At 38.3% G+C, this 14,973-nt stretch overlaps 1 protein-coding gene across 1 annotated transcript in view; it reads left to right on the plus strand.

Annotated features, from left to right (window-relative positions):
• Window positions 1–52: 52 nt before the first annotated feature.
• Window positions 53–14,973, plus strand: part of LOC118335267 (pituitary adenylate cyclase-activating polypeptide type I receptor-like) — a 26,236-nt gene continuing 11,315 nt past the window's right edge. The window contains exons 1-9 of the mRNA XM_035671511.1: window positions 53–168; window positions 4,771–4,867; window positions 9,738–9,848; window positions 9,961–10,159; window positions 10,775–10,907; window positions 12,226–12,379; window positions 12,976–13,036; window positions 13,620–13,689; window positions 13,818–13,909. Coding sequence (XP_035527404.1) covers window positions 127–168; window positions 4,771–4,867; window positions 9,738–9,848; window positions 9,961–10,159; window positions 10,775–10,907; window positions 12,226–12,379; window positions 12,976–13,036; window positions 13,620–13,689; window positions 13,818–13,909 — 959 coding nt within the window. The 5' untranslated portion in view covers window positions 53–126. The remainder of the gene's footprint in view (window positions 169–4,770; window positions 4,868–9,737; window positions 9,849–9,960; window positions 10,160–10,774; window positions 10,908–12,225; window positions 12,380–12,975; window positions 13,037–13,619; window positions 13,690–13,817; window positions 13,910–14,973) is intronic.

The raw sequence follows: 14,973 nt of genomic DNA on the forward strand, positions 1-14,973 counted from the left end.
ACGCTGAGGGGAGCAATTTCAGTACCATCCCTGTGAACACACACACCCAGACACACACACACACACACACACACACAAACACACATATTGTGGAGCCTTTTGGATACAAGTGCTTCACAGGAGACAATGAGAGGCTACCTGCTGACTGCCATCTTTCTGCTGCCCTTGGTGAGTAGTTTGTGTGCATGCATCTCTGTACAGTACACATATGTAGGTGTGTGTGTGAGCATACAGGAATTCATAACAGGAATGTGTAAGTATGTATCCATGTACGGGAGTGGGTGTGTACATGGGTCTTCATCATCTTTCTCTTCAGCTTTGCCTACACGATTCTCAGACTTGTTCATACGTCACACTCTCTGGGCGCTCATGTTGTGCCGGCCGCTGGACAGCAGTAGAAATAACGCATAGATGCCGCACTCAGCGCAGTCCACCCGCATACGTTGACAGGTCCTGGCATCAGCTGTTCTTAACGCGACTGTTTCTGTCTAGAACGAATCAACCAGATCGCGCGGCGACCGCAACGACTGCCCTTCATCTCTGCCTGTGAACTCACTTTTATGTAGCCGGGTCTCATGTGAACCATAAAAAGCAGAATGGAAGAGTTGTGCAAGATGTGTGGGAGGAATTATATTCAGCACACTGATGCAGCACAGCAGCAGTTTCCTTGGTAAAGCTACACAGATACAGAGATTGTTTTTGGTTTATGTGAAAATAAATCATCCTGGGTATCATCTTATATCTAGGATTTTGATGCTGATGTGTCTACCATTTTATACTTACCAGTAAAAATAGTAATAGTAGCAGTATTAGGGAGGTTAAAATTAAATCACAGTGCAATCTTTTCTAACCTTTCAGTTAACACTGCCCCCTAGCATATGTGAAGTGTTTGTCCAGCATCTTTCGTCTCAAGCTGATGTGGCAGATCAACTGTTGTGATGCACTTACAGTATTGCATGTCAAATGGGTCTGTACAGTGGGCCAGTGGTCTGCGACGTCAAATTGGAGTTTTATTATCTGTGCTGCACGGTGCTGTGGGGAGCTACTGAGTTATCTGGTCCTCCTAAATAGCCTTGGGGAGGGAAACGTGGTTCTGCAGCTTCAAAATGGGCGGCTTATCTAGACATACATCTGTCAAAGAGTGAGGAGAGGAGAGGAGAGCAGGGACTGGCGAAGGCGAAAGAGATGCGCACTTTCATTGCCCTATGTTGTTATGGTGCCTGTTTGAGGTTAGAGCTTTAAAACCCTCAGCAGTCCTCAGTTAACCTGGGTTGAACCATCTCTTGGTAAATTCATTACTAAATTGGTGTGTGAAGTCTTTCCTAATCTTTCAGTTTTTACTTGCTAATTTCCAGCTAGTGATTTGAGTAAATGTTACACCATTAAAATCTGAATAGTTTTTAGTTAGACATTTTTGTAAATATGCTTACTTGCGTTCTTGCAGAGAGTTAGATAAAGCTTGCTAATCAAGACGCTATGTATCTTGGTTAAAAAGTAATAATAACAATAATAACTATTTGTGTAGCTCTTCACCTAAACAAGGTTACAAAGTGCTTGACAAAATAAATGAGATAACTAACTGCAGATCCCAGCTTGGGATCAATAAAGTATATCTATCTATCCAAACCAACAAAATGACAGTTGGCTGCAAATGTGCGGGATTATTTCTTGGTTGAGAGCATCAACATAAAAAATATGGACATTGTGTCTCCACTTCCCAAACTGTACAGAAATGAAGTCAAAATATCCCGGCTGGTGATGTCACTCTAAGACAGAGACTGTGCAGTAGTGATCAGGGTTAGCGCCACGGTATGGAAGTCCCGCCCATACTCATGGCAGACTCAATGGTGAGTAGGGCTCAGCTGTCAATCATGATGTGAAACCCCCTTTTAATAGCTTTCATAACACCCTCATAAAACAGCAAACTGTGATTTTTACGCTTTAATTTTAAAGTAAACTAATTAAACTAATGAAATATTACGTGTTAATTATCAAACTGTCAGATTTTGTTTTGTTGACTGAGCCAGCCGTTTTGATTCTTAAGCTAAGCTAAGCTAACCTCAAATCATTAGAGTGGTATTGATCTTCTCATCTAACTCTTGGCAACAAAGAGTGCTTTTCTCAAAATGTCAAACTATTCTACTGCTTTAATAAATGTTTTGGTGTTATATGTTTATGTTTTATGAGAAATGTTGTTTCTAAGTTAGTACTATTCATGCACTTTAGAATGAGTATAAAAGGTTACACAATCAGATATTTCACAAACTAAAAGTCTATATAGTATAACCTAAGGTAGTCATATAGTCAGATGTTGTTGGCGTAACTTTTGGTAATGCAGTATATCACAATGTTTGTGTGACATGTAATTGATATGTTTCCAGTTTAGTTTATCATTATTAAAATGCATTTGACCTGAACATTTACTTTGTTGGAATAGCTGTTAGCTACGCAGTTACAGTTACTGGCTGCAGACATTTATTAGCAAAAGATAGCTCTTGGTGCAACCTGTTTTAACACATTAATACGTAACACCTCAGCCAGTTTTGAACTTACAAAGAGCTGGTGTAACCCATTCCAGAGGATTGTGTGTGTGTTTGTGTGTTTGCTTGTCTGTTAACTATCCAAATCAATTTCATGATTCTTCAGTGTGGGAGGTGTGTGACAGAGCACAGCAGGAGATGTGAAACGATCATACAGCTAAGAACAACAGCACATACACACTTCTTTACAACAGCTGCTCCCTCTTCAGGAATGTGTGTGTGTGTTTGTGTGTGGTAGATGGAGGGTGTAAATGCAGAATTATAGTAAAACAAAAAACAAATATCAATCTAGCTCAGTATCATGCCCTGCTATCCAGGATTTTATATAAATACATTAATGAATAACACATTTAAATCTGTCATCTTACATGCCTGTTTGCACTCACGCCAAACAGATATTAGTCATCTGCATCCAATTATTTCTAATTTCTGGGAAGCCTTGCCCACAATATGTATTGGCTCCTAGCTGGTTACCTGCTGCTTAGCAACATGGATATGTGCTACGGATGAGGTCTTCCTTTCATACAATGCCAGTGTCGGTTTTGATATCAAACACTACTGACATGAACACAACAACATGAAAAAGTTCTTTAATATATTTTTGTTTTGTTTTTTGTATAGGTGAAAAATGGAAAACACTAGAGAGAACTAGATGGAAGATAGTTCTAATGATGTTTCACATAATTCATGCAGTGTTTTAAAATTCTGCCCACGTAGAGCACGATAAAGAAAGAAAGTGAATCCTAGGATGTCTTCACAGTCGGTTGATGCCCTATCTTATCTAGGCAGCGAGGCCTGACGTGAATTCATATTGGAGGACAGAGGTAGAGTGTTGAGTCAGCCATGAATCAGAGGGCTGGGACATATTACACCTATCATTTCACAGTGAGAGAGAAGGAAGGGGTGCAAGAAAGCTAAGGGTGCAAAGCAGAGATTGGCCTTAAGAGAGTGAGGGGAGAGAGACACACAGTAACTAGGGTACTACCTCTGGGTAAAGTTTCCCTGCCTGCACCTTGGAACCAGACTTTATTTACTCCACTATGTTCTCTTCCTCGGCTGCTTATAGTCACAGTGAAATGGCATTTAAAGCATCTTTAGCTTTAGTACTTGATGTATTTCGAAGTGAGGCAGAATATGGAGGTGGGATACAAATTTAAAGGGGATCAAAAGAAATTGCTCAGGGATTTGATTTAATTGCTCAAACGTTCAGTTCTGGAGAACCACACTTTAGAGCCTCCACTTACAACTACCTCATCCACCGCCTTGTTAAATCAGGACACGGAGAACAAGAAATATAAAATTAAAAGTAAAAAAAATAACTTTTTGCCAGTATAATGACGCAGACACCTTCGACCCATGATATTGCTTTGCATTGCTACTGCAACCCACAAGCTAGAGGATGAGTCATCAAAAATATTTTAACATTTTACAGGAAGAGAAAAAAAAAGAATTTAGTATTTTAAAAAAGGCAGCTATTTGACAAATATTTGACACATGCAAACAGATTTTTTCAGAGATAAGAAATAAGTTGCATTGTGGCCACTGTAGTTTCTCAGCCCGTTCTCATTCCCAGGTTGTCAAATACGCATGCAAGCAGTGTTCAGTTAGTTGCAACCTGTCACTTCACCACTAGATGCCACTAAATCCTACACACTGCTCCTTTAACTGTTTTGGTCTCCACCAACTCCTGAGGGAAATACTTGTCTCTTTGCTAAATTTTCCACTATGTTCAGCTGGAAATGAAGTCGAGCACAGTAAGTTGCCAGCTGTGCTTTATTGGCCCCTGTAACTACTTGATATCACCTTTTTCCAACAAAGCTCTGCCACGTGTCGAAGTATCCTTGAGCAAGATACTGATCCCCAAATTGCTCCCGATGCACAGGTGTGTGAATTGTATGATATAGTTAGGTTTCTGTTCGATGGGCTTTTGCCTCGCTGTGTAAATGTTGTGAACAGGGTGAATGTGGCAGCTAGTGTAAGCTTTGAGTGGTCAGAAGACTGGAAGGTCGGAAGACTAGAAAGGCGCTATACAAGTACAGGTCCATTTACCATTTACCACTTTTTTAATAATAATATTTTAACCAGTTTCATGGCAGATATCACATGCGTTGTACCCCCTTGGCATGAGCGAGAAGCTGGTTAAGAAAAAGACCTTCAACACTCTTCTCTATGGTGCAGTGTATGTATCAGTATGGTCATTTTGTATTTTGTTTTTGTTTATTTGCTCCAGGTGGCCTCAGAGTCCGAGCACTGTATAATCAAGCGTGAGCATGAGATATGCATGGAGAGGATCATGCTGCACAACCCCAGCGATGACCTTGAATTAGGTAAGTGAGGATGTGTGAGCTTGTGAGTATGGGTATGCATGTGTGTGTCTGTTCCCGCATCCTTCTGTGTGCATAATTTGGCATGAAGCCACCGGTTTTAATGCCTCTGCTGTGATTGAATTGTTTACGTCTTTGGTTCTTCAGAAAACACAGATGAAAGTCATGTATCTCCTAAAAAAAACTTTCCGGGAACAGATACAAAAAAACAAAAAACAGCTTTGTTTTTATAGTCACCGATCTGGTATTTTTCAGTTTATACAATCGGTTTTGAAAACAGCATAGAGGGATGTAAGAATGAATGATGAGTGCAGTTTTATTACAAATACATCTCCCTGAAAGGCTGCTAGCTATACAGCACAAATAATCATCCGGTGATATATACAGTTCACAAACCAAATGTCTGCCTGTAATGTCACGCTGAGCTGCTTTCACATTTTTCCCACATGTCCTTTTTCCAAAAACACAGGAAGCTTGGTATGTGAGTCCTGGAAGCAATTATTTTCTTGGCTATGGACTGTGGGTTTTCATTAGCAACTGCTGCAGGCCTCCCGCTGCTCAAAAGTTGTCCAACAGACTGCATCTCCCAGACTGCACTGTGACTCACGGCTTCACTGACAGCCACCGGGTCCTTGAAAAAAACATGAAACATAAAAGATTTAGAGTGTAAGATAACAAGTATAATGAGGAGAAGAGCTGTAAGTTCAGCTCGTATTTCATCCATAGATCTTGAAGGTTCCACATGTGCTCTTTTAATGTGGTTTTATCTAAGTTTGTATTTTTAAATCTTTATTTACAACGTCTCATGCTCAGATGAAGGTTAGACCACAGGTTTAATTTATAAATGAAAATGTGTTCACCCTTTTCACCCCCATAGTTAAAATCAAGCATTCTCTTATTCTCTCTGCATTTAGCTATCCATTTTCAAACCATGTAGTCACACGTGTTGGCTTTCCTCGACCCTTTAACTGATCCTTGCTTCCGTCTGTCCCTTTCAGAAGGAACCATTCTGTGTTTCTGCTGACAGTAAATTGTTGCAGGGGAAATAAAAACACCAGGTTTGCAGAAATCTGACTTGGTTCTTTAGAAAAACTAAAAAAGTGGAAAAAGAAAAAAGAGAACAGAGAAACAATATGTAAAAAGAAAAGGAGATATGTGGTGGTCTGTTGTAGCCTGGTCAGATGATTTTTCTTTTTTCTGATTTATCAAGATCCATTTCTAAAAGCATATTTCATGATTTATTTGTTATTATATTTTTAATTGAGGTACTCTGGCCTCAGTTTAGACTGTGGGCCGTGTGAAATTGCTACATAATGATTTGCTGTCTGGTGCTATAATCACCATCAAGCTGAATTTAGCCAGTGTAAAATGAATAGTTAACATGAAATAGCCTGCACGGTGTTTATTATTTTAGAACTACATCATCTTCATTCAATTTTATTGAAATTAGTGACATTTTAGATTAGATTTGGACACCTAAACACAACAAAGTACAATTATATACCCTTGTAGAGTGTTTTAAATTTAGAAACAACTAATTTGTTTATTGATTAATTAATTGACAGAAGGTTTATCTGAAGCTATTTTAATAAGTCATTGTCATTTTTTCAAGCAAATCTCTGGTTCTAGCTTTTACAATGTGACAATCTGATGCTTTTCCCTGTTTTATATCATTGTGAATAGTTGTTCCACTATATTCATTTCATCATCATCCACATTTTGTAGACCAAACAATTAATCAATGAATCAAGTAAAGAGTTAGAAGACAGAGTAATGAAAATAGTTTCAGCCCTATAAATTTGTTTGACATGTTTGTCCTTTTTTAGCCATGTAAGATTCTCAAAAGAGCAATGGATCACATTTAGATCTTTCCAAGAGCTTCATGACATATTTTTCCTTTCATACCAGTGTTTAAAGTTTAATAAAAAATGATGAATGAATGCTTTTGGCTCATGGTTGTTTTGAAGAAATGAGCTCTGATCAGTATGCTGCTACAGTCGCACCCCATGACACAGAAGACAAAAAACAAATCTCACCCAGTTGTTCAATAAGATCAGATTTAATGAGGAAAAAATTAATGTCAGAATGTGTTTGTGTACACGTACTCTATACTATGCATGTGCAGTATGTGTGTGGATACTATGCAGCCCAGTGAAGATTCGGTAAACTGTGGGATTTTGTGTGAGCTAGCCAGTGATGCAGACAGAGAGCTTTATTAAGCCAGTTACCTCTGTAGCTCAGTGCGGCTCATTTGGCTCAGATTTGCCCTTTAAAAGGTAATTGGCTTCGTGTCCGGCTCACCAGACAGAACCAAAACAGATTAGAGAGCCAAACAGAATAGAGAAAGGTCTGCAAACACACACACACACACACATACATGTCCAGGAACACACACAGATGCATCTACAAAAACACATTCAAAATGCATGTGAGCGAACGCACATACAATCAGATTGTACCTGCCTCTGCAGCACTATAAAACCACCCAAGCATAAACAACGTGGTAAACCTAGAGAGATGCAGAAAGAGAAAGGGGAGGTGCTGAATATAAAGGACATGGAAGCAGAAAGAAAGAGAGGCCCGAGAAATCGTAGCTGTACTGGGAGCAGTACTAAACAGGATGTGTGATTTTATAGTGAGAATGAGTCAGGTAATGAGTGAGGCAGATGAATGGAAGGAGATCAAAACAAAAGAAAAGCAGAAGATGGAACTGGGTTAAGTAAGATTTAATTTCTGCTTGTTTGGGATACCAGATGGGTAGATAGTATCAGATTAAATTGACAAAAATATGGATGAAATCGACCGTCAGATGCACTGCAGTGATTTGCTAAACATTCAAGTACTTGTCAAACACACCAGCCCTGTAATAAATCCTACATTCATGAATGTTATGTACAGTTTCTGTTACAGAGAGGTTTTGATTCAACTTGATTATCATTTTGGAGGTTTGGTCATGTAAAATCAAAAACAGGGTAAACAAATTAGTTCACATAAGTAAATATCGGTAGTTTTACTTTAGTTCCAGTCTGTTAAACAGGATCAGCCATACTCTGTTTACAGTGTGTTTTGTTTCCATTGTTGGTGTGATCTGGTTGTAGTGTTGTTGGGGATATCGGATAGATCAGCTGCTGAATCAGAGAGAGTAGCAACATGTTTGCCTCATTAGGGCTTTTTTCTATTGATCGAATTAATGCCACCTTCACCAAAGAAGAACAGTACACATATATTAAAGCGGCGATATTCGATATTGTTGTTATAACAATGTTTCAAATGACAATGTGAAAGCTTGTGATGAACCTACAGAAATGTATCACTTAAATCTGCAGTTCCTCTCAGCATTATGGAGCTTTATAGTGAGTTTCAGCTCATTGTTAAGCAGTCTGGCCCACAACTTTACTGTTTTGGTTCAGTCTCACTGCTCTTATAGAGTCGTTTTCCGCTGCAGTAGATAGGGGCTTCTAAAAAGACATGTGCCCTTTACTTTTATAGCTTTCTTCTTATTGTAAAACCTCTCTGAATATTGCCCTCCTACTACCCAGCTGCTAAAATGATTGACTGATACACTTATCTTTTAGTAATCAGTTATTACTGCTGTCTCAGAACTATGATCTGACCGAGCAGCAGCGAGAGGTGCAGAAAGTGCTTTTCAAAACTTTTTGCCCTTGCTTTTGTCTCTCAGGCTACAACACAAGCTGCTGGGTGCAACTTAAAAGCAATCTCTGCAGACCTTACTTAAGGCTGAAACTAACAACTTCTCAAGAAAATAGTGTCTCTGTGCTCCAGTACTTGTAATATTTCTGCACATTTATGAGGGGTGCCATGCCCTGACTTGACTCCAGTAATGATGACAGCATTGATGTGCACAGATGACACAGACCCTACAAACCTGATACTCACTATGAGGGAATGAAACTGGAAAACAACATAAAACCTATTGCTGTGAGAAACGGAAACAACGGTTACGCGCTGGAGAGGAAACAGCTCTCCATGTGCCCAGAGGCATGAGGGAGAGTGCACAGTTAAAGTGCCCCAAATAACAACAACTGTGACAAAACACGCCACAAAGCTTGTGTCATATAAATGAGAGACATCCCACGGACAGAAATGAATGAAAGAGCAGGGCAGATAATATATAATCAGAATATATATAAGTTCTCTTTCAAATCAAACATTTTAGAATATGAGTGGAAAGTATTGTTCTTGCAACTAAATGGATAACTTGTAACTTCTTCAGGCCCCCCACACTTTTGAAACCAAACCTCCACCAAACAACAGACAGGCACAGTTAGCGAATAGATGTTGAACATAGTGAAAAATTGAGCAGCTAAAGAGCCAGATATTTCTGTCAGGATGTGGACAATGGACTTGCAGTCATCAGATGGCCAGACGCATGTCTCCAATTTAATGATAGTGTTTCTCAGTAACTGCTTGATGTATAAATGAGGAACTGTTTGCAAGTTCACCACACAATAAATCTTAAAATGTCATATTATGTCAGTGTTGTGTTCACAACCTTTTTCCAAAAGTAGCTCAAATCCATTATTACACACTGCATTTTCTTCACATGGTTGTCAGGATTTCTAGCTGAAATTCAAAGTGTTATGATCTGACTGAGATAGGTCAAGAGATGTAATAAGACTTGAAAGCTGCTTCCATGTTAGCAATAGTTTTGGGTGTCATGAAAATGCTGGATATCATTGGAAATTAAACTCTATTACCTCCAATTCAATTACATTAACTTGAATTTATTTCAGTTCAATTAAGTTCAATTAGTGTCAGTTTCATTTCATTACTTTTATAACAGCAGTAATGCTGATAGGAGCTTTACACTGACCTCATCGTGTTTCTGTTTCTCTTGTTCTCTGCTCCTCAGTGTGTCCGTGGCTGTGGGATAACCTGACCTGCTGGCAGGCCGCCAATGTTGGTGAAGTTGTGGTAGTCAACTGTCCAGAGCTCTTTCATGACTTTATGGGCCCTGACGATGGTGATTAGCTGTGTCTCATTTGATTTGATCTCATTTGTATTTTAAAAATTCACTTTATTCAGCTCAATTCATCCCAACTCAGTGCAGGCATGTTTTTTTTTTTTACTTTCAGAGATGGGGAAGGTCAGTCGTAACTGTACGGAGGATGGCTGGTCTGAACCGTTCCCTCATTATATGGACGTCTGCTTATTCTATGACAATACCACTAAACAGGACATGTACTATGCCTCAGTCAAGGCTCTGTACACAGTTGGCTACAGCACATCGCTGGTATCCCTGACTTCAGCCATGGTCATTCTCTGCAGATTCAGGTGAGCGTTACAATCTGGCCTCCAAAGTCCTGGAGGCGCATAACTGGTCAAAGATAAGAAAATTATTTTCTATCTGTCTATCTCTGAATTTCCTTTAACCATTTGCATGCTGTCAGACAAAAGTCAAATTTAGCCAGAATGAAAAGAAAGCATTAGGAGTGAAAAAGTCCATTAAAATTAGCATGTTTTAATCTATCAGTACATTTAATTACAGTACTGAGGCATCAAAAGTCATATCATGATAATTAATCGTCAATTTTTCAAGCAAAAATGCCAAACATTACCTACTTCCTCTCAAAGTATTTGCTGCCTTTATCTGTCTTGTGTGATAGTGAACTAAATATCTTTTGGTTGTTGTTTGGACAAAATAAGCTAATTGAAAATGTCACCTCTCTTTTAAATGAGAAAAAAAATTATTAATCATGCCGTAACAACTACAAAACAAAACTGACATGGAACCAATATCGATTTTTGTTAATATCCTTCGTAAGTTTTTGCCAGTATGGATGTAAAATACATATTAAATTGCATTAATAATGGTCTTAAAAAGTTTCTTATAATTAACTTTCAAGAGTGAAAACAAGATGAGATGTGATTTCTCTGTCTTCTCTCCAGGAAGCTCCACTGCACCAGGAACTTCATTCACATGAACCTGTTTGTGTCTTTCATCCTGAGAGCCATCTCAGTCTTCATCAAAGATGGCGTGCTGTATGCTCAGGAGGACAGCGACCACTGCTTCGTACACACAGTCAGTAACAACAACAATGTGGCCATGTACTGTACAAAAATACACACATTATCTGTGGCTGATAAATGACAGGAAAGAAGAAAGAAAACAACCATGACTGCTTGTTTGGTTATTAATTAATGGAAATATAAATAAATAAATGTTATTTTAAATTCACAAGGCTAATGATTTCATTAATTCAAATTTGAAGCAGATAATTGCAAAATGAGGCCTTTATTAATCTAATTGATCCCCACTCTGCCAAAAATAATCGCTGGCAGGTTTTGAATCAGTATAAGAACTTGTAGAGTGTATTGGCAGTAGCTAAATGTTTTCAAGATTATTGGTTAATCAGTTCCAAAGAGCTTTATTAAAGGATTTCATCCAAGTGCAGCCACTCGTTTTCTAAAGGAAAGCATGTTTATAAAATATGATCGGGCCTGTTCTGTTTGAGATACAAAGACAGAGGGCTTGAAACACTTCTCCTTCAGTCTTTCCCATTTAATATGCACCTTTGAAGGAACCTCAATCACATGCAAATTTTACATAAAGCAAACACGCTATTAGATGACTAATACTCCCTGATTACAAATGCAGAACAAGCTCTTAGCCTTTGTCTGGTAACAACACATTGCTCACTCTTGTTAAGCAGGCATGATAAATAAACCTAATTAGGTACGCTAATGGCTTCAGCAAGGCCAGTGGAAATCTTCTACTAGAGTCTCATTAACATATCAATGGGTACTTTGCCCTTTTTGTCAAACCCACTGCTTTACCGTTGTTGCTATGGCAATCACAGGTCACCATCATGGCGTCGTAGTAGCGGGAATCAGATCAGTGCTGTAATTGGTTGACCCCACTCAGAATATGGACTCTTTAATTAACATGATGTCATTAGATTACCTTCCACCTGACATGTAGGTGGGTCCCTACCGCCCGCTGTGAAAACATTTTTAGTCCTCACATCGGTGCCAAATGCAGCATTTTTAGGGTAACTGCAGTGTATTGCAACCCTGTCGCCACAGTGACAACGATCTCTGTTCACACTGTGATTTACAGGAAAGGGTATGTTTTTTTTTGTCACTCTGACATCTATTGTCTTGGACTTTTCAAAAAAAACAGCCAGCCATTAAACATTAATTTTACATTTTGAATCTACAACAAAATGCTTTTACTGTTCACACTTTCAGGGAATTGGCACTTGCTTCTAATTGCAGAGTTCTTCAGATACCCTAGAAGGATTGTCCAACATCAGCAATCCAGATGTGAAATCACTGATAAGATAGAGTTCCCATTGCCTTTGCTTTACTAATGCACCTCCCTGTGTTTCCCCATGCAGGTGGCATGTAAAGCTGTGATGGTTTTCTTCCATTACTGCGTCATGTCCAACTATTTCTGGCTCTTCATTGAAGGTCTGTATCTCTTCACTCTGCTGGTGGAGACATTCTTTCCTGAGAGACGCTACTTCTACTGGTACACTATTGTAGGATGGGGTGAGTATCTATTCTTAAACGATTATTATTAACGCCGGAATTATTAATGCAACTTCTCTTTCCGTTCATGCTGTGAATTCAACCATATATTACATAATTTCAACTTTCAAAAGTCAATATGATTAAGATTTTATTCTCTTATTTGTTTAATGTTTAGAGGAATAGAGATAAGGCGATGAGATACAGTGTTGCCTACACAGTATGTCTTTATCCCGGAGGTCTCGTTAAATTTGTTTATTTGCCAAGGCACATGAGATTTCAGTCAAACTAGCCGATAAATGTTTTTTTAGATACACAAAAAAACACAGCTCAAGTAGCATTTGAACATTGTTTCTCTGCTAATTTTAAAAAAAGCATGTAATAGTTACCTCTTTTATCTGACATTTATATAGATAAATACAGTATAAACCAGCTTACAACCACAAAAATACAAACCTGTTGTTACACTATATGTTGGTGTTTCTAAAAGTATGATTATTGGACTAATTCCTTTAAAAAAAATAGTGTTATTAACCACATCTATGACATGATACGTGTTAATAATTGTACTGTATTTTTATCCAGTATTTTAGTATTAATGATTACTGTTATTACAGGAACTCCCACCATTTGCGTCACTGTCTGGGCGGTTCTGAGGCTCCACTTTCATGACACTGGGTATAACTCTTCTTCCAACTTTAGATTTAGATGAGACCTAAAGGGAAATTACTCCCTTCATTGTTGACACCATTGATAATTGTATTTATGCTGACAGTGTTTTAAAAAAGCATTGAATAAATCCAGTCTTTTTTTATTATATTATTATTATCATATGTTTCATGGGGTTAAATAACTAAAATACTGATGTTTTAGCACACAAATGTTACCCTTTTGGAGGGTTTCACAAGCTTAACAAGCTCTTGTTAATTTCCCTGTCTGCGCCTCCATCTTTAGCTTGTTGCATTTCTTGTCCACAATACATGATGTAATATGTCAGTGTAAGCAAACACAAAACATTTAGAATTATTGGATTGATCTGTCTGAGTATGTTACAGTAAATCATCGTGTTTATATTCTTTTGTTAGGTCTGCTTCCATTTTAACTCTCTACTCCTCTCTGACCGTTGCCTCCACCTCTCTCACTCTGCAAATGGCCACTTGATTGGCGTATTTTATGGTGCTATTTATTACCAAGTGTTGAGAGAAGTGAAGGAGAGCATGTCGAATGATTATTGAAATGCATTGTTCTCCTCCTCCTTCAGATGCTGGGATACAAATGAGAACACTGCCCTCTGGTGGGTGATCAAAGGACCAGTTGTGGCTTCCATTATGGTATGACAGATCCTCATTTGTTCTTTCAATTTTTCTTGCGTATTCATTTTTTTACACGTGCTCAGCCTTTGCCTAATTGAGGGGAATGTAATTTATGATTTATGTTATTTGGATTTTGTTTTTCTCAGATCAATTTTGTCCTCTTCATTGGAATAATCATCATCCTGGTCCAGAAGCTGCAGTCCCCTGATATCGGAGGCAACGAATCAAGCATTTACCTGTAAGTCACATTCAGCAAATTGTCTAACTCCAATGTTATATCTTCAGAAATAACTTGAAAATACGTGTGTGTGCATGAAAAATATTGTACATAAAAATCTATGAAGTAAATTAACATGTTTTGATGTACACTGTGCATATAAACAACCCTGCAGCCAATCCTGTCATTCACTGTTGCTTAAAGGAGGCAATATCTATATTTTTGTTAATGTAAATAAATCCCATGAGAATACTGAAACCACAAATTAACTGATCCCACTCTTAGTATTGCCTGTGTAGCCAAAACCTGATATCACTTGCCATAGAATTGTTGTCTAAAAATGTTAAAAAATGTGTTCCTTCATTATGATGAGCATGGGCACTTCAGTTTATTTTGAGTCAATCCCACACACACCGTCCTGCTGCTGTAAAAACCCAGTAGAGCACTTTGAGTAATTTGCTAAAACTACAGCACTCAGCTTGTTTTTAGGAAATTACTGAGCCTTTTAATGAATTAAATTATATATTTGTGACCTGTTTTTAAAGATTTACAATAAGAACTAATAGGCTTGGGAACGAGACAGGAAAGGGAAATTGGAAAGTATTGAGAGATGGACTAATACATTGTTGGTTTTGGTGTTTTCATGGGATCAGCTTTATACTTTAATTGCACACACAACTGGACACAAGATGAAAACTCTGGCCTTTATTACCACCACTGTTTTTTTCTCTGTGGATCACTGGGCATTGTCCCTTACACTATCTAAACATGTTTTTATTCTGGAGCCATGCATTTATAAATGAATGAATAAATGAATTCTTCTGAACAGTCTTATTTTCAAGTTTTTATCATTAAAGCTCTGATGTGTCATCCTAGACACTTTTCAGAATATATTAATTTGTAGTACCTGTTGGCAGGAGGCTTGAGCCTCATTATGGAGTTGTACTGTAGCCAGACATCACTCCTGTTCTGCTCCCACAGGATTGTGCCTTTTGAGGCCCTGCAGATAATGTCATTCTCATCTGTTGCTTAGACCTGTGAGTGCGTGACCAAGTGTGAAGGTGTGTGCGCGCGCGTGTGTGTGT

This window comes from Morone saxatilis, unplaced genomic scaffold (assembly GCF_004916995.1).
Source record: "Morone saxatilis isolate NCDOM2014 unplaced genomic scaffold, NCSU_SB_2.0 Contig23, whole genome shotgun sequence".
Lineage (NCBI taxonomy): Eukaryota > Metazoa > Chordata > Actinopteri > Moronidae > Morone > Morone saxatilis.